This window comes from Poromitra crassiceps (genome assembly GCF_964638095.1).
Source record: "Poromitra crassiceps genome assembly, chromosome: 1".
In the NCBI taxonomy this organism is placed as follows: domain Eukaryota; kingdom Metazoa; phylum Chordata; class Actinopteri; order Beryciformes; family Melamphaidae; genus Poromitra; species Poromitra crassiceps.
This window is the reverse complement of record NC_139623.1, coordinates 92,348,925-92,373,726: the sequence shown is the minus strand read 5'-3', so window position 1 is coordinate 92,373,726 and position 24,802 is coordinate 92,348,925. Positions and strand designations below refer to the sequence as shown.

The following is a 24,802-nucleotide window of genomic DNA, read 5'->3' as shown; positions in this document are numbered from 1 at the left end:
CATTTCTTGGCCTTTGGTGGACACAGTGGCAACCACGTTTTAACATGTAAAAAAATATGTATAGCAGCAACCAGAAAAATATACACCAAATAAATATTATTTAATACTTGTGACTGTGAGTGACATACATGTGACATTTTATTGCTGTTACAATCGGAATGATGTTACTAATTACCATTCGGAACCTACGTGACGCTGCTTGTGCGGTGTGTGTACCGAGTACTGACTCGGACATGTGGCTGCTCGCACACAATCACACAGGCTGCAAGACGAGCCGTGTAGATGTCAAAGCAGATGAAGTCTGGCTGGGTCAAAGCCCCGACTAATAATGACTAACCTGCATCACCATCAACATCACAAATCAAGCTGCAAGATGATAATTCAAGCAACAATGGAAGTACAAATGAGAAGGAAGTGGAGCTGGATAGGCCACACACTTAGAAGATGCAATAAATCAATCACTAAACAGGCACTAACATGGAACCCACAGGGAAAAAGAAACAGAGGGAGACCAAGAACAACCTGGAGAAGAAGCACAGAACAGGAGATGAATGCTGAAGGGCTGTCGCCTCACAGCTAGAAAGGTCCTGGGTTCGATTCCCACCTGGGACGATGTGAGCGCTGAAGGAGTGCGTGCCCGTCCGCATGTCCTCGAGTGCCCACCGCCCGGGTGGGGTCGTCAAAAGGGCCTTTCTGTGTGGAGTTTGCATGTTCTCCCCATGCCCCCTGGGGGTTTCCTTCATATAGGAACCCCACACCAAAACATGCAATATCCTGGTCGCTGAAGTGGTGCCTCCTCTGGTCGTTAAGGGCGCCTGTTCAGAGGGAGGGGAACTCGTTGGAATAGCATGAACCTCCCACGTGCTATGTCCTACCGGTGAAGCTTCCCCTGTCAGGTGAAAAGAAGCGGCTGGCTACTCCCCATGTCTCAGAGGAAGCATGGAGCCAGTTTCGACTCTCCCCAGATCGGCAGAGGGTGGAGCAGCAACCAGGATAAATACAGGACCGGAGTGGATGGAGGGCTTTCATCCCCAGGGAATACTAAGGCCTAAGTAAGTAAGAGGTTTTTGACAGAATGTACTATGACTTAAAGCAACATCAGAAATGGCATGCCTACTGTATACAGTACTACTCATGCTTTGCTGACTTTTTACAGCATACATTTGACTGCTTTCCTGATCCAGCTATTTGGAACTTTTGGTTTTGATCAGCAGTTGAAATGATCAGCTGATCAGTGATGACCTGTTTAGAATGTTTACTGCCCAAATATGATCAGAAAGTTGCTGACAGCAACTGATCGATCTGTGTACCCCATTAACAAAATGCTGCACATACTGTAGCAGCATGTAGAAGAGGTTGAATACTAAAATAGTGTTCTTCTTTCTGCTCTCTGGAGTTCCCCCAGTGTAATACAAGCCTGGTGGCCGTCGGGCCAAAGTTGACCCCGCACTAGGGATTTATTTTTTATTTTTTCTAATTTTCCCTATGGAAGCTGTGTCATAGCTTTTTGAAATTCTCAATAACATGATTACGACCGGCACTGACCAAAAACACCCATAATGTGATGTTTTGCCTCATAATCATCTTTATACAGTATGTGTAATACTAGGCATCTCGTGCGCTCAATTCCTAGGCTCGCCAGCTGTGCGGCCTCACCCGCAGCTCGGCTGCTGCGTGGCCTCGCCTGCCTTATTGGCGCGCGTGCAATGTCTCCCTCTCTCTCTCCCTCCCTCAGTCTCTCTCCCCATCTCTCTCTCCCTCAGTATCTCCCCTCTCCCTCTCATCTCTCTCCCTCTCCCTCAGTCTCTCCCCTCTCCCTCTCCTCTCTCTCCCTCTTCCTCAGTCTCTCTCCCTCAGTCTCTCTCCCCCTCTCTCTCTCCCTCTCTCTCTCTCTCCCTCTCCTCTCCCTCAGTCTCTCTCATGTGTGTGTGTGTGTGTGTGTGTGTGTGTGTGTGTGTGTGTGTGTGTCACTGATGACATCACTTATGACATCATCAGTGATTTATGACATCACTGATGACATCATCAGTGGGACTAAAATTGAAACAGAGAGAGAACAGAGATTGCTCACATGTTCCCTTTTATAATAAGGATATAGCATTATGGTGTCCACAGCACATACAGACAGGCCCTTTTCATTGTATTGACTGTAACTCGCTCCACTCCCACACCACTGATTGACTTAATCAATGAGATGAAAGATTCCAGGCACCTCTCAGTCTACATGACCAGACAGGCAGCATGACTCACTAACAGACTAGACTGCCTGTTAGGATAAAGTGGTTGTATCCAATAGTGCACACTTAGATATATTGCTGTGTGTGTGTGTGTGTGTGTGTGTGTGTGTGTGTGTGTTGGTACCTGGTGGGCTGGTAGCTGGGGTAATGCAAACAGTGAAATATGCTGAAGGTCAATTTGCCCCCTTGTCCCTCTACCTCCCCTCAGTTTGTGAATGAATCTTTTTCTATGCCCTCTCTCTCTTTCTCTCTCCTTCTTCTGTCTCTCTCTCTCTCCCTCATCCGTGCTCTCTCTCTCTTTCTCTCTCTCCCTCCTGTAATGAGCACCATCAATCTGAGTCCTCGGACCAGAGATGGCCTGGGTGAAATATTGATGCCAGTTATGCCCCTCCCTCCCGCTGTCTGCCCCTCTCTTCTTTCTTTCTCAGTATCCTTCCATCTGCTTACCCCCACTTTGTGCGCTCTGCCTGCCTGTCTCTTTATATTAATGCATTTCAATCCAAATACACTTTACAAGATGCTCTGCAATAGGCTTGGGTGGTATTAAGATATTACTGTATACCGGGTGTATTTAGAAATACCGACGGTATGATTTTCAATACCGTCAAAACTGCTTTTCTATCTCTTTTGTTCAGCCAAAATAATCGAAAGTCCTTGCCTGTGCTGGGCTTAGCCTAAATTATTTTTATTAATTTATTTGTATTGCTATTTTTTACCTTACTAGGCATCTCACGCGCTACACTATGACTGATCCTATGATGTCATTGTAATCACACTCAGGTGTGCTTTCACAAGACAGGTGTTCAATCAGCCCACCTGTCTTTATAATGGCTGTCTTGCACTGTTGCACTGTGTTTGTATGAGACTTTACAAAGTCTATGGCCGAAACTGTTGTCAAATAGCATTAAATTACACTTTATTGCATCTGGAACCAGAGTGTGCCTTCCCCTGGCTGCAACAACGTCAGCATATGCTACTCGTTTAGTTACATTCCAATTCACCAACTTTGGAGTGTTATTTACCCCCCCTTCCCGACATGCTAGGTTGACATGCTTCGTCCCAATCGATTCCTTATTTCTTCTACTTTCATATGCTATAAAGATTACCACTCACACTTTAAAAACGGGCTCGCAGTCAGCGATGGATTTACGGGCCAAATTCAGTTTAAAAATGTGGGAATTTAAGGTTGCGGTTTTTATTAGGAAAAATTACAGCATGAAACATAAATAGTATACGAAAGAAATAGCGCTGATCGGTGAACCATTTCCACGTCCAATTTAATAGAAGGCCCGGATAACTTGAAATGAATTAACTTACTTGCATATCCATGCCGTCTGTAGTGGAACCGCTGCAGCCGAAACGTTGCAAATATCCCAGTTTTCTGACATTGCAAATATCCCAGTATCCCGCCGTAGCGCGGCCCGCAACTCGAAACACCATGGGAATCAAACGCCCTAGGGGAGGATTTTTTTCTCCTCTACCCCCCGAGGGCATGACCAGGGCATGACAGACTGGCACAGACTCTGTCTGCATGCTGCTCCATCACTGCCCTACAGAGGTCACTGTTGTTGAAGCATTTTAAGAATAACATGATTTTTATTAAGAAAAAACACATTTGATTGATATTTTATTAAAAATATATATATTATTATATAAAATCCCCCATCTCTTCTAGAAAATAGAGGAGGACCATCCTCCTATGCCTCACTAGAAAAAAAACCTCTGGTCTATATGTATCATGAGGGAGAGGGACCAGTTTGGACTCACATGGAGCAATATTTTAGTAGCCCTGTGTCTTTAGCTGCTTTGGTATGTGCGCCACTTCCTGTGAGACGACTGGGACTACACGGTAATGCCATTATAAAAGGCTCATTGAAGATATGGACCCAATTTAGAAATAATTTTGGATTTAAACAGGCTTTGTCCTCAATGCCAATTACGGCAAACCCATTATTTGCATCGTCACTCTTAGATACAGCCTTCCAATCGTGGTATAGTCGGGGGTTGAAATGTGTGAATGACCCGTTTAAAGATAATATTTTCATGTCTTTTGACACTTTGGTAAAGGAGTATGGTATTCCACAATCACACTTTTTGAGGTACTTTCAAGTACACCATTTTGTAAAGGAAATTGTTACTTCTTTCCCATCCCAGCCACCGGGTAGTTGGTCGGAGGAATGTGTAAAATTAGATCCTTCTGAAAGGGCATGTATCTCTAGAATATATGACACTCTCTTAGCAGCGACCTCACCCTCTCTTGATCATTTGAAAGAGGCATGGGAGAGATACTTTGGGGAAGTATCTCCTGATCATGTCTGGCAATACTCAATTGAAAGAATACATTCAACATGTATCTGTATTAGGCATGGGTTGCTTCAGTTTAAAGTTTTGCACAGACTCCATCTCTCCAAGGATAAACCAGAATTTCCAGAATGTACCCAGAATTGGATCCAACTTGCTCCCGGTGTAAACGTGACCCAGCCACACTTATCCATATGTTTTGGTCATGCCCAACCCTGAGTAATTTTTGGTCTAGCATTTTTAAAACCTTTTTTTATGTATGCGAGGGCAAAGTAATACAACCTGACCCCATGATTGCTATTTTCGAAGTGGGCCCGAGTGCTCTGAAGCTCTCTGTGGCCCAGTCAGATGTGGTGGCCTTTACATCACTCTTGGCTAGACGCCTCATCCTGCTCAAGTGGAAGTGGGTTATACCTCCTACACATAAACAATCGGTTGGAGAAGTGATGGCTCATCTAAAACTTGAAAAGTTTAAATATTCAATCCGAGGGTCTGTGCAAACGTTTTTTAAAGTCTGGCAACCATTTTTTAACTATTTTGAGTCTCAATATGCTGCATTAGAGTAAAATTATATTCTGTCTACTTTTTATATTTCTATAATAAGGTGGAGATGGGAACCAACTCACTGTCCTTGTTTGTTTTAGCTTCTATGCATACTTTTTTTTTTTATGTGTAAGTACATTGAGAGCAACGTATACGAGGGATCAGCCGATGAGCATTTTGGTAAACAAACTGGAAATGGCAATGGGACCCATATGGAGCCAGCCTTGATTGTCTCACTCTAGCCCCGGCTATGTTGTTTACATTATGAAAACTATGACAGTTCACACAACTTTAACACGACATGCATATATTATACTCTTGAGCTACTGTACTTCTGCTCTCACTCAGAATGTCAAAATATAAGCGATGTGATGTATAGTTTTTGAGATATTAATGTTTGTTTTGCATGACTCATACGCGGTTCCGGGTGTTTTGTGGTGTCGTGATGTCACGCTGATCCCTCGTATACCGGAGTCAAATTACCTTATGTCTACAATCTTGTCCAATAAAGCTGATTCTGATTGTGATTCTGCTAGAGAACGGGCCTCGACAGAAACGTCAATATGACCTATCTAAATTAATGCAACAGCCTCTAGCCCGGGTACCCATTCATACCCTGCATCTAACGCAAAATTGGAGAGAAATCCCACATTGGTTTACGAGTTCTAATTTATAAGCTGTTGTCCTGTTCCACGGAGCAATATAGCAGGCATTGTTAGGCTATTTTACAACTTGGCTTGCAGCCCCTGGTAAAACAAGCAGAGAGGACCATTAGCCCTCACCTGCCTGCCTGCCATATCTCCATGCCTCTGTGATTTCAGAGGACAGAGGCAAAGAGCAGCTGTACAAAAGCCTGCCGCCACCATTAACCAGGCAGTAAATATAGGAAGAGAGAGGGCTGTGCTTTATTACAGTACAGCAGGCTAGAGAGAGACAGATACTTTATTACAGTACAGCAGGTGAGAGAGAGACAGATACTTTATTACAGTACAGCAGGTGAGAGAGACAGAGACTTTATTACAGTACAGCAGGTGAGAGAGACACACAGAGACTTTATTACAGTACAGCAGGTGAGAGAGAGACACATATACTTTATTACAGTACAGCAGGTGAGAGAGAGACACAGATACTTTATTACAGTACAGCAGGTGAGAGAGAGACACAGATACTTTATTACAGTACAGCAGGTGAGAGAGAGACACAGAGACTTTATTACAGTACAGCAGGTGAGAGAGAGACACATATACTTTATTACAGTACAGCAGGTGAGAGAGAGACACAGAGACTTTATTACAGTACAGCAAGCGAGAGAGAGACACAGAGACTTTATTACAGTACAGCAGGTGAGAGAGAGACACATATACTTTATTACAGTACAGCAGGTGAGAGAGAGACACAGAGACTTTATTACAGTACAGCAAGCGAGAGAGAGACACAGAGACTTTATTACAGTACAGCAGGTGAGAGAGAGACACATATACTTTATTACAGTACAGCAGGTGAGAGAGAGACACATATACTTTATTACAGTACAGCAGGTGAGAGAGACACAGATACTTTATTACAGTACAGCAGGTGAGAGAGACACAGATACTTTATTACAGTACAGCAGGTGAGAGAGAGACACAGAGACTTTATTACAGTACAGCAGGTGAGAGAGAGACACAGAGACTTTATTACAGTACAGCAGGTGAGAGAGAGACACAGATACTTTATTACAGTACAGCAGGTGAGAGAGAGACACATATACTTTATTACAGTACAGCAGGTGAGAGAGAGACACATATACTTTATTACAGTACAGCAGGTGAGAGAGAGACACATATACTTTATTACAGTACAGCAGGTGAGAGAGAGACACAGATACTTTATTACAGTACAGCAGGTGAGAGAGACACAGATACTTTATTACAGTACAGCAAGCGAGAGAGAGACACAGAGACTTTATTACAGTACAGCAGGTGAGAGAGAGACACAGAGACTTTATTACAGTACAGCAGGTGAGAGAAAGACACAGAGACTTTATTACAGTACAGCAGGTGAGAGAGAGACACAGAGACTTTATTACAGTACAGCAGGTGAGAGAGACACAGATACTTTATTACAGTACAGCAGGTGAGAGAAAGACACAGATACTTTATTACAGTACAGCAGGTGAGAGAGAGACACAGAGACTTTATTACAGTACAGCAGGTGAGAGAGAGACACAGAGACTTTATTACAGTACAGCAGGTGAGAGAGAGACACAGATACTTTATTACAGTACAGCAGGTGAGAGAGAGACACAGATACTTTATTACAGTACAGCAGGTGAGAGAGAGACACAGAGACTTTATTACAGTACAGCAGGTGAGAGAGAGACACAGAGACTTTATTACAGTACAGCAGGTGAGAGAGAGAAACTGAGACTTTATTACAGTACAGCAGGTGAGAGAGAGACACAGATACTTTATTACAGTACAGCAGGTGAGAGAGAGACACAGAGACTTTATTACAGTACAGCAGGTGAGAGAGACACATAGACTTTATTACAGTACAGCAGGTGAGAGAGAGACACAGATACTTTATTACAGTACAGCAGGTGAGAGAGAGACACAGATACTTTATTACAGTACAGCAGGTGAGAGAGAGACACAGAGACTTTATTACAGTACAGCAGGTGAGAGAGACACATAGACTTTATTACAGTACAGCAGGTGAGAGAGACACATATACTTTATTACAGTACAGCAGGTGAGAGAGAGACACAGAGACTTTATTACAGTACAGCAGGTGAGAGAGACACATATACTTTATTACAGTACAGCAGGTGAGAGAGACACATATACTTTATTACAGTACAGCAGGTGAGAGAGAGACACAGAGACTTTATTACAGTACAGCAGGTGAGAGAGAGACACAGATACTTTATTACAGTACAGCAGGTGAGAGAGAGACACAGATACTTTATTACAGTACAGCAGGTGAGAGAGACACAGATACTTTATTACAGTACAGCAGGTGAGAGAGACACAGATACTTTATTACAGTACAGCAGGTGAGAGAGACACAGATACTTTATTACAGTACAGCAGGTGAGAGAGAGACACAGATACTTTATTACAGTACAGCAGGTGAGAGAGACACAGATACTTTATTACAGTACAGCAGGTGAGAGAGACACAGATACTTTATTACAGTACAGCAGGTGAGAGAGACACAGATACTTTATTACAGTACAGCAGGTGAGAGAGAGACACATATACTTTATTACAGTACAGCAGGTGAGAGAGAGACACAGAGACTTTATTACAGTACAGCAGGTGAGAGAGACACAGATACTTTATTACAGTACAGCAGGTGAGAGAGACACAGATACTTTATTACAGTACAGCAGGTGAGAGAGAGACACAGATACTTTATTACAGTACAGCAGGTGAGAGAGAGACACAGAGACTTTATTACAGTACAGCAGGTGAGAGAGACACAGATACTTTATTACAGTACAGCAGGTGAGAGAGAGACACAGATACTTTATTACAGTACAGCAGGTGAGAGAGACACGGATACTTTATTACAGTACAGCAGGTGAGAGAGACACAGATACTTTATTACAGTACAGCAGGTGAGAGAGACACAGATACTTTATTACAGTACAGCAGGTGAGAGAGAGACACAGATACTTTATTACAGTACAGCAGGTGAGAGAGAGACACATAGACTTTATTACAGTACAGCAGGTGAGAGAGAGACACATAGACTTTATTACAGTACAGCAGGTGAGAGAGAGACACAGAGACTTTATTACAGTACAGCAGGCGAGAGAGAGAAACTGAGACTTTTCTCATCGCAGTGACTCAGAGTGACTGCCTCCCTCTCCATCACTCTCCTCTTTCTCCTGCATCTTCATGATTTCATTCCCGCTGCACTGTTCACCTCCAACAGCAGAGGGCACCACATGGCACCACATTTATTACACTTTTCCACTCATGTACATATTGTATATATTTACTCAATTTGATTGCACTTGCAACTTTGTGATTGTCTTTAGTTATCTTTCCTACTTCTTATCTCTGTATATTGATGTGACCGCTACGCTGCATACAGACACTAAGACAAATTCCTCGTATGTAACTTGCATGCTATGGCAATAAAAGTGATTCTGATTCTGATTCTGATGGCAAGTGTCAATGGCATTGAGATCATTTACAAGATATACAATTAAGAGTACTGCAGGGATGATGTATTTTTGTGGGCTTACCCAGAAGTACCTGCACTCTTACGTGTAAAAGTGAATGGGATTTTTGTATGGGGATTTTGGTTAAATGCATGAAATAAGGTCTGTGGTTAACAAAAACGTTTATGAAACTGCTAAGTTTGTGTTCAGCAAGATAATCTTCACAAATGAGGAACACTTTTATGACTTTTGAAGCGTAAATGCGTTTTTTTTACGCCAATTCTTCACTTCATTTCCTCATGTAAACCATCTCTGATCACTGAGATGATGCCTTGAAGTATCAGTTACACCAGTGGTTCTCAACATGGGGGTCGCGAGATTATTTTGGGGGGTCGCGGAGTGGCTGCCTAAAAATGAATTTCATTTTTTTGTCTTTACATGTCTATTAAAGGCCCATTCCGTTGGTTTTGGCGAGAAATAAATGTGCACAAAGTGTTTATTATTGGCACTGAGTGAATGCGCCTTGACGTAACTTAAAAATGGCGACCAGGGGCGTTTCTCTCAGACCAGCCGTTCAGAAGATACATTGAAAAACCGCAGTTTCGAAGTGGATAGCATCTCCCGCCACAGCTACGTTACGGTCGTCGCTAGCTGCTAGCTAAAAAGGAAACAACAACACAGACTCCAGAAAAAGTCCAGACTAAATAAATAAATATTTATCTAATGAAGCCCGTCTGGCCAGACAGCAGCAATGTGACCGACATCGGGGGGAAACTAGAGTCAGGACTGTGTTTTCGGTTCATGAAGGGAACTTGCTGCTTGTAGCTACTGTAATGTGGTTTTCACCAGATAACGTTAGCTGCTTGCTAATGGATTTTCAAGATTCAAGATTTTTACTGTCACTCCGTAGTACAAGTATCTGACCACCTGGTCAGAAACTCTGCTAACATTACCGTCTTGTGTGAAGTAATGCTACCCTAACGTTACTACCGTTATGCTTATGGTCATGGAACATTATTGTTTGACTGTAGTTAGCTGCGGTTGTGAGTCTGCCTATTAGACCCATAGTAACGTTAGCTTGATGCTATACGCGGCTAACTAATAGATTTAGCTATATTTCTAGAAATTACCACCAGCCCCACTAATAACGTTACTGTCTTGTGTTGATAATGAATCTAACAGTCGGAAATATGCCTAACGTTAGCCTACTGTCTGTTATGTTTACGGTACATTGTTTGACTGTACATACAGGGGGAGCAGGCTATTTCCTGGCTTGTGCTAACATGAGTATCCACTTCCCGCAGCCAGCAGGCTCTGACTGCAGTGGGACTGCACATACTAGTAATGTTAGCTTGATGCTAATCGCGGCTAACTAATATTAATTTACATTTATAGAAATTACCACCAGCCCCATTAATAACGTTACCGTCTTGTGTGGATAATGAATTTAACAGTCGTAAATATGCCTAACATTACTGTTATGCTTATGAAACATTGTTTGATTGTTCAGTTTGGTCAACTCCAGGCATTACAGGGTACCGTACATACAGGGGGAGCAGGCTATTTCCTGGCTTGTGCTAACATGAGTATCGACTTGCCCGCAGCCAACGCAAGCCAAAACACGACCAAACATGCCACAATAACGTCCCCTAATTCATCCAGAATCCTTCCTGGGCATCTTGAGGCTGATCTGACCGATAAATTGTCCAGGTTGCCGTTTTCAAGTGACTTTTATGAGTTAACGTTACAAAGCAACGAACAGCTCTGCTGTTGCCAGGCAACTGCTTGTGCGCGTGCGAGTATGGTGCCCTCGCGTCAGCTCGTTCACACGCTGCCTGCAGTTACACTAACGGCCACTGGCGTCAGTAATAGTGAGTTTTGACGGATTGGGCCTTTAACTGAAAAAAAAAAAAAAAAAAAGTTCAAATCTGAATTGTTAACTGTTATTGTTAACTAAATATGCATGTTAAAAAAAAGCTTGAAAACCGCTGTTATAAAACGGGGAAAATAGGCTATACACTACTTTAATAATCTCAGGATGAATGATAATCTGTTGTTTTTGTGTTCAATTATTGTGAGCCAGCATTATCTGAACTGTGTTCAATCTGGGAAAATTTTTGAAAACAGCTCAAAAGCCGCTGCTATTAAAGGGGGGAAATACAAAATGAGATGAATGAGAGAGTTATAATAAGCCTGCATTTATATCTTTATTTTTACCTTGAATATGTGGGGGGGGGGGGGCGGGGGGCGGACGGTGGGGGTTCACGGTTCAAAAAGGTTGAGAACCCAGTTACACGACGACGACAGCTTGGGATCCCGATACGCCCAGCTGACACAGTTTCTACACCACTGGGTATGGAGGCCGCTCCTGCACAAACAGGCTGTAAACAGACTATTGTCAGAGGAAAGGAGGCTGTCAGGGTGGTGCTGTCTGTCACTCGGTGGAGGAAAAACATCTTTAATGGCATTTTTTGAGAGTGTTAGGTGTTGGATAGCACAGCTGTCTGTCGCAGGAGGCGGTGGAGTGTGACAGTCAGACCGGGCTGGACTGCTTCTCCAGGGCCCGTGTGCCTCGCTCTCATCAGGAAAACAAGAAAACAGCCAGCGACATTCTTTCACAGTTTACTTAATGATCCTTTGGTTTTTCATCAGAACACACTCGGGGCCGGCTGCTGACAACAAGCTGCTCACACGCGTGATTTCGAATCGCACATAGGTTACGCAAAAACCACGCCCTGTGCCCGCCTACGCAGCAGTCAAGCGCCGGGATTGGCCAGGAGCAAGTCTTTTGTCTTCTTTTGACAGCTGGAATCTCCCACACCACATCCACTGCACAGCGATTTCATGAACCAACTGAATTGCTCTTGATAGCGGACATTGAAATGAATTATTAGTGTATTAACGTTAATGCTAATGAAAACGTAACACACAAGCTTTTCAAACAAACATTTCCCACACAACACAAACACTGTGCCCAGCCCAGCGATTATTAACCAAATTGCTCTTGATAGCGGACATTGAAAATAAATTACTGTAATAACACACGGGAGGGGGGAGGGGAACTGGGGGAATAGCATGATTATTTAGTGATTTTTGTATAAGACATAATAGTTCAATGATGTTCATCATGTCTTCATTGAGAATTAGACGTTTATGTTTTCTTGTGTTCAGACATAGGTTTATAGATGTCCAAAGAGACACCCAGCGCGCATCAGCCAAGTTTGGAACAGAAGAGGAGTCCTGGTGGTCAACAGTGAGGAACATATAACGTAGAAAAAGGTTTTACCTGGGCATGTACCCAAAGTAAGAAGACTGGAGCACTCTTAGTCTGCACGTTATTTTTATTTAGGGGCTGACTGACGTTTCGACAGGTGAACTGTCTTCCTCAGAGTCAAAAGGCTCTGAGGAAGACAGTTCACCTGTCGAAACGTCAGTCAGCCCCTAAATAAAAATAACGTGCAGACTAAGAGTGCTCCAGTCTTCTTACTTTGGGTACATGCCCAGGTAAAACCTTTTTCGTAGGTTTATAGATGTTTTTTATTTACCTTGACAGTTTCGACGAGTCACTCTCGTCTTCTTCAGAAGCAGTCGCACTGACAGCTGGGTATGACGTGTCAACCAGTTGCTTTTCAGCAACTGGCGGTGTGCCCAGCTGAGCCGCCAGGTCAACTGGTTGACACGTCATGCCCAGCTGTCAGTGCGACTGCTTCTGAAGAAGACGAGAGTGACTCGTCAAAACTGTCAAGGTAAATAAAACACATCTATAAACCTATGTCTGAACACAAGAAAACATAAACGTCTAATTATAAGACATAATAGTAAGACATTCTTACGCTTTATTACTCACAGAAAAATTCGATTCATTTTATCATCAAGTTCAAATCCACAATGACACTCGTTGACAACAACTTTCCAGGATTTTTTTAAAACGTATTATTATTATTATTATTATTATTACCATTATTATTATTATTATTATTATTATTATTATTATTATTATTACATTTAGAGTAGACTAGTCATTCATTCAGTCAGTCAGTCATGTGCAGCTGGTCAGGCTTCTTGTAATAAAGTCAGGTCATGGGATAAGAGGGATTATGTGCGTTTGCTGCTGCTAATGGCTGCTGTAAGCCTTGAAAGAATGAAGAAGCCGTGGGTTTGACTCCCTGATGTGGACGAAGCTGGACAGACCGCGCTCCACATCATCTGCCTGCACTGGTGTGTAACAATGAAGTCTGGGAGATGCTTTGATGTTACAGAACCCAGACATGCTGTAATGCAGGGTTTATAAGCAGTTTCTCTGAGGACAATACTTGAAACAACATCTTGCAAAACACAACAGATTGTGTAGTAGATAAACTGACAAACTTTCATCTGTTAATAGGTTACTGACTTTTAGACCAAAATCCTGGAATTAGAAGCTATCGAAGATCTCGTCCATGGTCTCATTTGTTTATGGTAATTATACCAAATAACTCAGATGATTTGATTCTGGCCAGCTGTTTGAAAAACACTGTTGCACTATGACTGCAGTTCTGGAGAGAAGTGAAAGACAGAAGCAGCAATTTTATTTCCTCTGTGTCTAATTAAATCCTCAAATGAAACTGTTTGCTTCTGCAACGACAGCAGAGCTTTGTGCAGAATTTAGAGGCCAGAGAGTGTTTGTTCTCACTGAGAAGAGGGTATTTGTATACGTTATCCCTGTGGGGAGATTTATTCTCATTTGACCCATCCATCCTATACTACAGTAGGCATACTGTAGGTACCATCCATCCTATCCTACAGTAGTCATAGGTTCCATCCTATACTACAGTAGGCATACTGTAGGTACCATCCATCCTATCCTACAGTAGTCATAGGTTCCATCCTATACTACAGTAGGCATACTGTAGGTACCATCCATCCTATACTACAGTAGGCATACTGTAGGTACCATCTATCCTATACTACAGTAGGCATAGGTACCATCTATCCTATACTACAGTAGGCATAGGTACCATCCATCCTATACTACAGTAGGCATACTGTAGGTACCATCCATCCTATACTACAGTAGGCATAGGTTCCATCCTATACTACAGTAGGCATACTGTAGGTACCATCCATCCTATACTACAGTAGGCATAGGTTCCATCCTATACTACAGTAGGCATAGGTACCATCCATCCTATACTACAGTAGGCATAGGTTCCATCCTATACTACAGTAGGCATAGGTACCATCCATCCTATACTACAGTAGGCATAGGTTCCATCCTATACTACAGTAGGCATAGGTACCATCCATCCTATACTACAGTAGGCATAGGTTCCATCCTATACTACAGTAGGCATAGGTACCATCCATCCTATACTACAGTAGGCATACTGTAGGTACCATCCATCCTATACTACAGTAGGCATACTGTAGGTACCATCCATCCTATACTACAATAGGCATAGGTTCCATCCTATACTACAGTAGGCATACTGTAGGTACCATCCATCCTATACTACAGTAGGCATAGGTTCCATCCTATACTACAGTAGGCATACTGTAGGTACCATCCATCCTATACTACAGTAGGCATACTGTAGGTACCATCCATCCTATACTACAGTAGGCATACTGTAGGTACCATCCATCCTATACTACAATAGGCATAGGTTCCATCCTATACTACAGTAGGCATACTGTAGGTACCATCCATCCTATACTACAGTAGGCATAGGTTCCATCCTATACTACAGTAGGCATACTGTAGGTACCATCCATCCTATACTACAGTAGGCATACTGTAGGTACCATCCATCCTATACTACAGTAGGCATACTGTAGGTACCATCCATCCTATACTACAATAGGCATAGGTTCCATCCTATACTACAGTAGGCATACTGTAGGTACCATCCATCCTATACTACAGTAGGCATAGGTTCCATCCTATACTACAGTAGGCATACTGTAGGTTCCATCCATCCTATACAGTAGGCATAGGTTCCATCCATCCTATACTACAGTAGGCATAGGTACCATCCATCCTATACTACAGTAGGCATAGGTACCTACTGTATAGGAGCAGTGGGCAGCCGCAGTAGGCTTACAGCACCCGGGGACCAACTCCATGTTTCCCCCCCCCCCTCTTTTGCCAGTGCCTTGGTTGGGGGCACTGATATTGTGGGAGTAGTAACCATATGAATCATGTTAGGGTTAATATATACTGTATATATACTGTAGACATGGGGATTTGACGGGTCGCTAGATAAGAGCTGATGTATTTTTTTTTCTCCTTCCACCTAAAAACTATCCCTTTCTTAGCAATCCCTTTCTCATTGAGTATTAATGTGCCAAGGGAACAGGGGACATTTGAATGCTATGTTTTTCCCTCATGTGATTGTTAGATGGGTTCTTTAACCTGAGAATGCTGTATAGCTCAGGTCAAACTGCTTCCCTGAGCTTTGTTCTTCAAGTGCTCACATCAAGTCTACAAGCTCACGCATTTTGCAACAATTTTACCTTCATATTTTGGTCCTTATTGTTCTGATTGGTTGAAATAAACTCACACCTGAGGCCACATAACACTTAATCTAAATATGAATGTTCATTTAAGTTCAAGAACTAACACCATAGTGATTCATTCCTAGTATAGCCAGTTTCAGCTGCTGCAGTGGAGCTGCTCAGTGGATGACTGTAGAAGACTGTGGCTGTGGCTGTAGTGGTATAATTGAGCTGCCCTTAAAACAAATGCACACGAACCATAGTAAAGCCATAAGCATGAACATGTTGCACGCTGGAGGATAAGGCGCAGCTGCACTGAGCTCTGAGTCCAGAGTGGCTTCCATAGTGGTCATTAAATAGAATGTACCATAGTATCATCTGTAGCGGTGGATGAAGGGAGGAGAGAGAGTGAAATGGTGGGAGGAGGAGGGATTAGATTATAGTATAGGCAGGCACTAGCAGGGTCTCCGACGTGGGATGGGCTGTGATGTAGACCAGTGTGTATGTGGAGTGGGCGGGGCTTACAGAAAGAGGGAGGGAGGGATGGAGAGGGGATGAGGGGATTGTCAGCATCACTGTTAATCTGCCTATCAGAAGTGCTGCAGGCAGTGATCCACACTGCTGCCTTCTCTATCCATCCATCTCTCTCGCTTTTGTTCTCACCTCACTCTTTCGTTGCCTTCACTCACCCTCCATGTCTCTCGCCCTCTCCCCCTCTCTCTGTCACCCTCCCCTGGTCTCTGTTCATCTCTTGCTGTAGTTGTAGGCTTCTCTTCTCCTGTGTCTTGTCTGTCTGTCTCCATCTCTGCCTCTCTGGATGGTGGACATGAGATCCAGCAGGACTCCCAACAAGCCGGCGGTGGCCGCGTGCCAGCCCAGCAACGTGAGTGTGTGGCGGGGTGTGCTGAGAGGGCAGCGCTCAGCCAGGTAGTTTGTGTTTGCAGGGTAGTGAGGAGACAGGAGAGAGAGCGAGTTATGACTTGCGTAATGTGTGGATGTTTTTACATGCGAGTTGATAGGAGTGTGTGTGAGAGAGCGAGAGAGAGAGAGAGAGAAAGAGATAGTATGTATGTTAAATGGAGCAGAAGAAGAGTGGACAATCATGTGAGTGTGTGTGTGTGTGTGTGTGTGTGTGTGTGTGTGTGTGTGTGTGTGTGTGTGTGTGTGTGTGTGTGTGTGTGAGAGAGAGAGAGAGAGAGAGAGACAGAGAGAGAGAGGGAGTCTGTGTTTATGGCACACAACAGTTGGTTGAAAAAAGTTGGGGAAATCATTTTATAAACGTCTCTTGATTAGAGTAAAAGATTTGGTTTTAATGGTTTAGTAGCCAAGCTCATCTTGACTGTGCCTCACAACCTCAAAGAAGATCAAAGAGTAACCTTGTCTGACACCAATTGTTTAAGGAAGTGAATTTCAGGATTCAGTATAAATATATCATTGTGTTTTAATTGAGATGTAGTCCTTTCAAGTTCAAGTTCAAGTTCATTTATTAGTTTGTCCCAGAAGGGCGATTTGATTTGCAGCAAAACATATAAAGGCAGACATAAATCACTAGGGAGACATACAATCACAACATGATAATCTAAAATAAGACATAAACAAGTACGCAAAGTAAAACACATAAAACAATAAAATCAGGATAGCAGTTCGAGGTATCAGTGCAAGTGCAGATAACCTAGACAGGGCCTAGCTGAGGTCAAAAAAGTAGCAGCACATCAATGAGAGTTAGGCAGCAGCAGTTCAAGTGCTAGTGCAAGTAAGTGAGTAAGACAAGGCTAGGCTTAATAACCGCCTTACACATTACAAGAAGATGTAGCTACAATAAAGCTATTGTATTTGTATTTCCCCAATAATACCCATACATGTGTGTGAAATACGTAGCAACAAATTTGTAAAACAAGCAGTAGATAAAACAAAAACAAAAACACAGAGGCTGATCATTCAGCGTAGTTAAGTCCCACAGTAAGCAAAAAGTTACCTCCTCCTCACATCGGCATTTAGGGCCTGAATAGAAACAGGCACAAAGGAGAACTTATACCTATTTTTTGTGGCCCGTGGAACATTTAGGCGAAGGCCAGAAGGAAGCAGCTTGTACTCAGAGCTGAGAGGGTGAGAATTGTCCATACGAATGGACTTTGCTTTCTTAAGCACTTGTTTTTTCTGAGTGAGCCAGCACATTTATAGGATAGTGTGACATGCATTGTGTTGTCAGCATTTTTCAGTAGTTAGTTGTTCAGTACAGCATCTCTTCTCACCAGGTGACTACAGTGGATCTGTTGTTGCTGAGTGTCTATCTAATCAGGTGACTACCAGGGTGGGAATTACATGGAGGCCATGGCCTCTGTTGCCCGTCCCTCTGGCCATGATGCCCTGAGATAACTAAAGCTTAGGACATGTTCGAGCCAGGCACCGCGAGACGGAGCTCCGCAGATCACGCGCTGGGACCGAGGCTTTCATGGTCTGAGCGCTGCTCAGAGCAAAAAAAAAGAAAAAAGATACAGGAAATATCGATACAGTATCGCAGAAAAAAGCATCGCGATATATTGCCGTATCGATTTTATTGCACAGCCCTACAGTAGTGAGTGTGGTTTCACTCTCAAACGACCAGATCAGCACATGAATAGAATCACCAAACTTGTTTTTACTGAATGTACTTTGTGCTGATCTCTCTTTCTCTCTCTCTCTCTCTCTCTCAACACAGCACATTTACTTGAAATGACTGAAAACGAACAATTAGAAATCAAAGTTTTACCACATGGGTCAAGAAATGTGGTCAAAACACCGCTCAGTGTAGCCTACTTTCGCTTCATTTGATTTCTCTCCCTGTCTCTCCTGCAAAGCGCAGCGAGCACTGGGAGCTGCGGATCTACGCGCTGCTAGAAAAATCTTCAGGGAATTTATGCTGCTCAGGGCAAGGCAAAATTACTTCAGGAGTCAAAGTGGGTACGGTAGATTGTTAGCTAGACATATCAAACAAAAACAGTCTAGTTCAACAATTGCTGCTGTACGGGACCACGGTGGCAAGATATCAATGAGACATTCAAAGATTTCTATAAGGACCTATACACACATCAGACTGTACAGCTACTGACAGAGAAATTGATTATTTCTCTCATACTCAAACCTGGAAAAGAAAACAGATGAATGTAAAAGCTATCGTCCCATCAGCCTGATTCAAACTGACTGTAAGATTTTATCAAATATTTTGGCCAACAGATTAGACAAAGTTATTAACTGCCTTCTTCACCATGATCAGGTCGACTTTATTTGAAAGAGGCACTCCTCAGGTAATATCAGAAGGATGTTGTTGTTGATGTTGTTACTGTATGTGGACGGTGCGCAATTCAAACTCTCCAATCGCTGCTATGTCTGTCTGTCTGTCTGTCTGTCTGCCTGTCTGCCTGTCTGCCTGTCTGTCTGTCTGTCTGCCTGTCTGTCTGTCTGTCTGTCTGTCTGTCTGTCTGCCTGTCTGCCTGTCTGTCTGTCTGTCTGTCTGCCTGTCTGTCTGTCTGCCTGTCTGTCTGTCTGTCTGTCTGTCTGTCTGCCTGTCTGCCTGTCTGCCTGTCTGTCTGTCTGTGGACAGATTTGTGGACAGACCTTTACAGGTGTGTGCTGTAGTTGAGATCACTATGAAGGCTGAGCTTGAAGATGGATGTGGTCCGAGCAAGGGGGATAGGAAGCAGGGAAGGGGCCATTGCCCCCCCCCCCCCCCCCCACACACACACACACTTTACTAACCTGACGCTGCCAGATGGTTTGTTTCCACATAACCATCTGGGAACGAGTCGCTCAGGAAACCGTTTGAAAGGACAATAACTTTCAAAAGATACCTGGCAAGTGATTGGATGAACCATCTGTCTATCACGTCTAGCACAGTCTCCCTCTCACTGGAGTCACACCTAAAGCCCGCCCATCACTGCCTCATAGGATGCTGATTGGTGCTAATCACTGGCGGTTTGGATTCAAAACAAAAGATTGGTAGATTGGAGCGTGGCAAGATGGATTTGTCGTGTGATCGTGATCTCATAATATCACTTTACACCCCTGCCCCATATTCAAGGTTATCACTTTACACCCCTGCCCCATATTTAAGGTTATCACTTTACACCCCTGCCCATATTCAAGGTTATCACTTTACACCCCTGCCCATATTCAAGGTTATCACTTTACACCCCTGCCCATATTCAAGGTTATCACTTTACACCCCTGCCCATATTCAAGGTTATCACTTTACACCCCTGCCTATATTCAAGGTTATCACTTTACACCCCTGCCCATATTCAAGGTTATCACTTTACACCCCTGCCTATATTCAAGGTTATCACTTTACACCCCTGCCCATATTCAAGGTTATCACTTTACACCCCTGCCCCATATTCAAGGTTATCACTTTACACCCCTGCCCATATTCAAGGTTATCACTTTACACCCCTGCCCATATTCAAGGTTATCACTTTACACCCCTGCCCATATTCAAGGTTATCACTTTACACCCCTGCCCATATTCAAGGTTATCACTTTACACCCCTGCCTATATTCAAGGTTATCACTTTACACCCCTGCCCATATTCAAGGTTATCACTTTACACCCCTGCCCATATTCAAGGTTATCACTTTACACCCCTGCCCCATATTCAAGGTTATCACTTTACACCCCTGCCCATATTCAAGGTTATCACTTTACACCCCTGCCTATATTCAAGGTTATCACTTTACACCCCTGCCCATATTCAAGGTTATCACTTTATACCCCTGCCCCATATTCAAGGTTATCACTTTACACCCCTGCCTATATTCAAGGTTATCACTTTACACCCCTGGCCCATATTCAAGGTTACCACTTTACACCCCTGCCCATATTCAAGGTTACCACTTTACACCCCTGCCCATATTCAAGGTTATCACAAAGTTTACACCCCTGCCCATATTCAAGGTTATCACTTTACACCCCTGGCCCATATTCAAGGTTACCACTTTACACCCCTGGCCCATATTCAAATGTACCACTTTAGATCCCTGGCCCATATTCAAGGTTACCACTTTACACCCATGCCCATATTCAAGGTTATCACTTTACACCCCTGGCCCATATTCAAGGTTACCACTTTACACCCCTGCCCATATTCAAGGTTACCACTTTACACCCCTGCCCATATTCAAGGTTACCACTTTACACCCATGCCCATATTCAAGGTTACCACTTTACACCCCTGCCCATATTCAAGGTTATCACTTTACACCCCTGGCCCATATTCAAATGTACCACTTTAGATCCCTGGCCCATATTCAAATGTCCACTTTACACCCCTGGCCCATATTCAAGAGTACCACTTTACACCCCTGGCCCGTTTTAATTTGTGGGCATCATGGCTGGTGTGATCCAATTGCAAGATGCTCTCTAGGCTATTTTTTGTTTTGCTTATTTGCTTAAGGGGCTTAGGGCCCTTAAGGGACGCCAAGAATAAACAAACAAAAGGAAAGCCAGATGACAAGCAAAGGCACACTTCAATTGGATAACAGAAAGGAGGAAAAGAGGAAACAGACAACTAAACATATGTATACACACCATATATATATATATATATATATATATATATATATATATATATATATATATATATATACACATGTATATATATACGGTAGATCCTTTCCCAAAAATTTGAATATCATGGAAAAGTTATTTTTTTCCCATTCCATTCATTACACACAAAGTAAAGTATTTCAAGTATTTATTTGTTTAACTTTGCATAAGTCTGGCTTCCAGCTCATAAAAAAACCCCAAAACAGTATTTCAAGAAATTAAATATCACATAAAACCAATCAAAAACCGGTATTTTCAAAACAGAAATGTCGATCATCTGAAAAGTTATGTTCATGCCTGCACTCAATACTTGGTCGGGAATCCTTTTGCTTTAATTACTGCCTCGATGCCATGATATTTCCATGATATTCTAATTTTTTGGAAAGGATCTGTATATATATATATACTGTATACTGTATACTGTATATATATATATATATATATATATATTGTGTGTGTGTGTGCGTGCGTGCGTGCGTGCGTGCTCGCGCGTGGACGTGTTTTATGTTACTGAGGGCAGACTTGAGGCAGTTTGTTCCATCAGATGGTTTGTCTGTAGGTCTCTATTTGAACTGGCTGAGGAATGTGGATTCATTTGTGAATCTAAGTACCTTATTCCAGTTGAAATCCTTTGTTATATCAGAACTGACAGTGCGTAATGGGGAATCTGGGAAGGCTATTAGCATCTGAAGTTTTATCTCGAAACTTCAAATGAAAGTCAACTTCATGTGCATGTTAGATATGTATTTATGTTGAAGATAGACATGAGATTTAGAGAGAAGAGTGTAGAGTCTGGCTGCTGTCTAGTCTAACAAAACTCTTCTGTAAAGTATATGAAGTAAGTTGCAGTGTGTCAGCTATAGCTTCATCAAACTATAATAGAGATGAGTCATCTGATGAGACTTTAGCAGATGATTGCAGACAAGGAATATGGTTGTTCCTTCTAAAACTTTGGTTGACACCATTATTTCTAATGGCAAGAAGATGGACGTTTACTTTGCAATATATATCTTGTTTTTGTTCCGAAATGATTCCATTTGACATTTTCAGCGAAGACCAAAGAGAATAGAATTATTCAATTGGTGCCTGGCCATCCGGCTGCCAGCCAAGATCCTTGGCAGATTAAAAAAGATAAAACAGAAACTTAACTTAATATACTAAAACTTAAACAACAACACAACATGACACATTATCTACATATATGTGTGTGTGTGTGAGTGTGTGTATATATAGTATGTATGTATAATGTAAGTTTTTATGTATATTTGTGTATGCATATGTGTTTATATGATATGGATATTTAATAGAGTTATTATGGATGGCTTGGGAGCAGGACTCGGTATACTTATTTACTTATTTTCTTGGTTGTTATTGGTTTTATTCCTTTTTTTTCTCTTTTTTTTTTACATATTTGTTTTATGTATTGTTTTAACTGTTTGAAATCAATCTTCTCAATCAATCCAAAAAAAATGTAATGCCCCGCTGTAAAATAATTATGGGTGCTTATTATGGGTTGAAACATTTACAGACACATTTACAGACACAGCAGACGGGCTCCGTGTCAGCAACGTAACGGGGGGAGGGGGCTGGGAGGATTACACCGGAAGAAGCTCCCATATTTCACATAAGGCATCATGGCAGCTAGAAATAAGGTGGATAGATATCAGTAGTTTCTCTAAATCAATGTCCCTTATAGGTTGAGGCCACGTCTCGTCATAGACGCTGGTTTAGCTGGCTCAGCCTGGCTGGGGGCGTGGTGAGGGTGGGGTAAAAAACCCTGTTCTATCCATTCAGCAAAGTTAGAATTTAGCTGATAGCCCAGCCCAGGCAGACACAATCGGGGATTTAACCACCGCAGTAAACGCACATCTGAGCAGACGTCTTGTGTTCTGCTCTAGAACCCCCAAACCTGTAGTTTAGAGCCACAGCACCGTCTTTTGGTGAGTCAGCCCATGAGATATATGGGCGGTTTTACCCCACTCGCGCGCCAGCCATTTAACATTTTGTGGGCGTTCCCAGACATGCGGACTGTCTCTATGGTGTACCAAAATTTCAGTTAAGTATACAGTATTAAGTAGGGGTGTCACGATACACTCAGTTCACGATACGATACGTATCACGATACTGGGTTCACGATAACGATACGATACGATACGATTTTAACAATATTTTTTTTAACTTGAATAATGACAATATATGACTGGAAAAGTAGTATTTTATTTGAAATGCACAAATACAAAACATGCTGTTGTGGGAAATTGTTATTACAATAACAACTAGAAAAAACAGGAGATTGGAGATAAGGCTTATCTTGAAATAGAATGAGTTACACCGTCACTTAGATTTACTTTGAACTAAAAGGTTTCTCAGCAGTATAAATTCTCATTATGCATCTTCAGTTTTTCTTCAAACTCAAACAACAAGACTTTTCTTAGTCTATTTTTTATGCATCTTCAGTTTTTCCTGTCAAGTAAACAGTTTTTCCAGAAACTCAATTGAATGGTTTCTCTCCTGTATAACTTCTCATGTGTCTCTTCAGAGACTTGTTCAACTGAACTACTTTCCACACATTGAACTTCAACAAACAAAGACGTTTCTTTGTCTACTTTTGAAAAAAAAAATTTTTTTTTTTTTTTTTTCACGATATGAGATTTCATCTCAACGATACATATCGTGACGTTTTACTATCGCGAAATTTCGTGGGACGATATATTGTGACACCCCTAGTATTAAAGGACGGCTTTACCGTGGGGAATATGAATATATATCAATCTCACGCCCCTAAGGTTTTAGAATCCGTAGAAATTTTTTGAAATTGGAGCTTCACTGCCTGACCTATCAGGCATCTCTCACATTTTTAGGGAAGCCGGATGACGCATTACGCGTCACCCGGCTTCCCTCCCCGCTTGCGGAACTCGAGCACCTATGAACTACAAGTCTTGTGAGCCATGGTCCCGCCTCTAGAGGTCCTCCACGCCCCTTCAGAGCTCTCGACGAAAAGCAAAAGGCAGCCATCTTGTTCACCCGCATAGAATACTGTAGCTAGGTTAGCTTTCCATAGCTCCTTGCCAAGAGACCATATCTCTGGAACGGAAGCACCAGAAGACACGGGACTGGCGGCATTGGAAAGCTCGTCAAATTTTACATCTAGTAGTAGGTGAGTTGAAGTAACGAAATCAACGCTGAGCAATGTACACATTTTTACACATTTTTACAGAAAATAGTTACAACATCAGATGCGCGTAACTCCTACGAAAATGCCTTAAAATGCATGAAATTTTTTTTATGAAGACATCTCCCGACATATATACTACCGTTTACATTTGGTGCAATTTGGAGGCAATTTTATTTTCGATTTATTTCTTCTTCTTTGTATCTTTTATTGTCGAAGCCTTCTTCTTCTTCTTCTTCTTTGAGTTTTATGGCGGTTGGCAAACATATATGTGCATTACCGCCACCTACTGGAGTTTGATATCAGCCAAATGCCTGAGGGGTGGGCATGAAAAA

At 42.5% G+C, this 24,802-nt stretch overlaps 1 protein-coding gene across 1 annotated transcript in view; it reads left to right on the top strand.

Annotated features, from left to right (window-relative positions):
- The window catches only part of LOC310800190 (oxysterol-binding protein-related protein 10-like), a gene marked incomplete at both ends in the record, with an annotated part of 167,710 nt that overhangs the window by 95,810 nt on the left and 47,098 nt on the right, over nucleotides 1-24,802 (top strand). Inside the window, one exon of the mRNA XM_083662775.1 lies at nucleotides 16,475-16,641. Coding sequence (XP_083518901.1) covers nucleotides 16,475-16,641 — 167 coding nt within the window. The remainder of the gene's footprint in view (nucleotides 1-16,474; nucleotides 16,642-24,802) is intronic.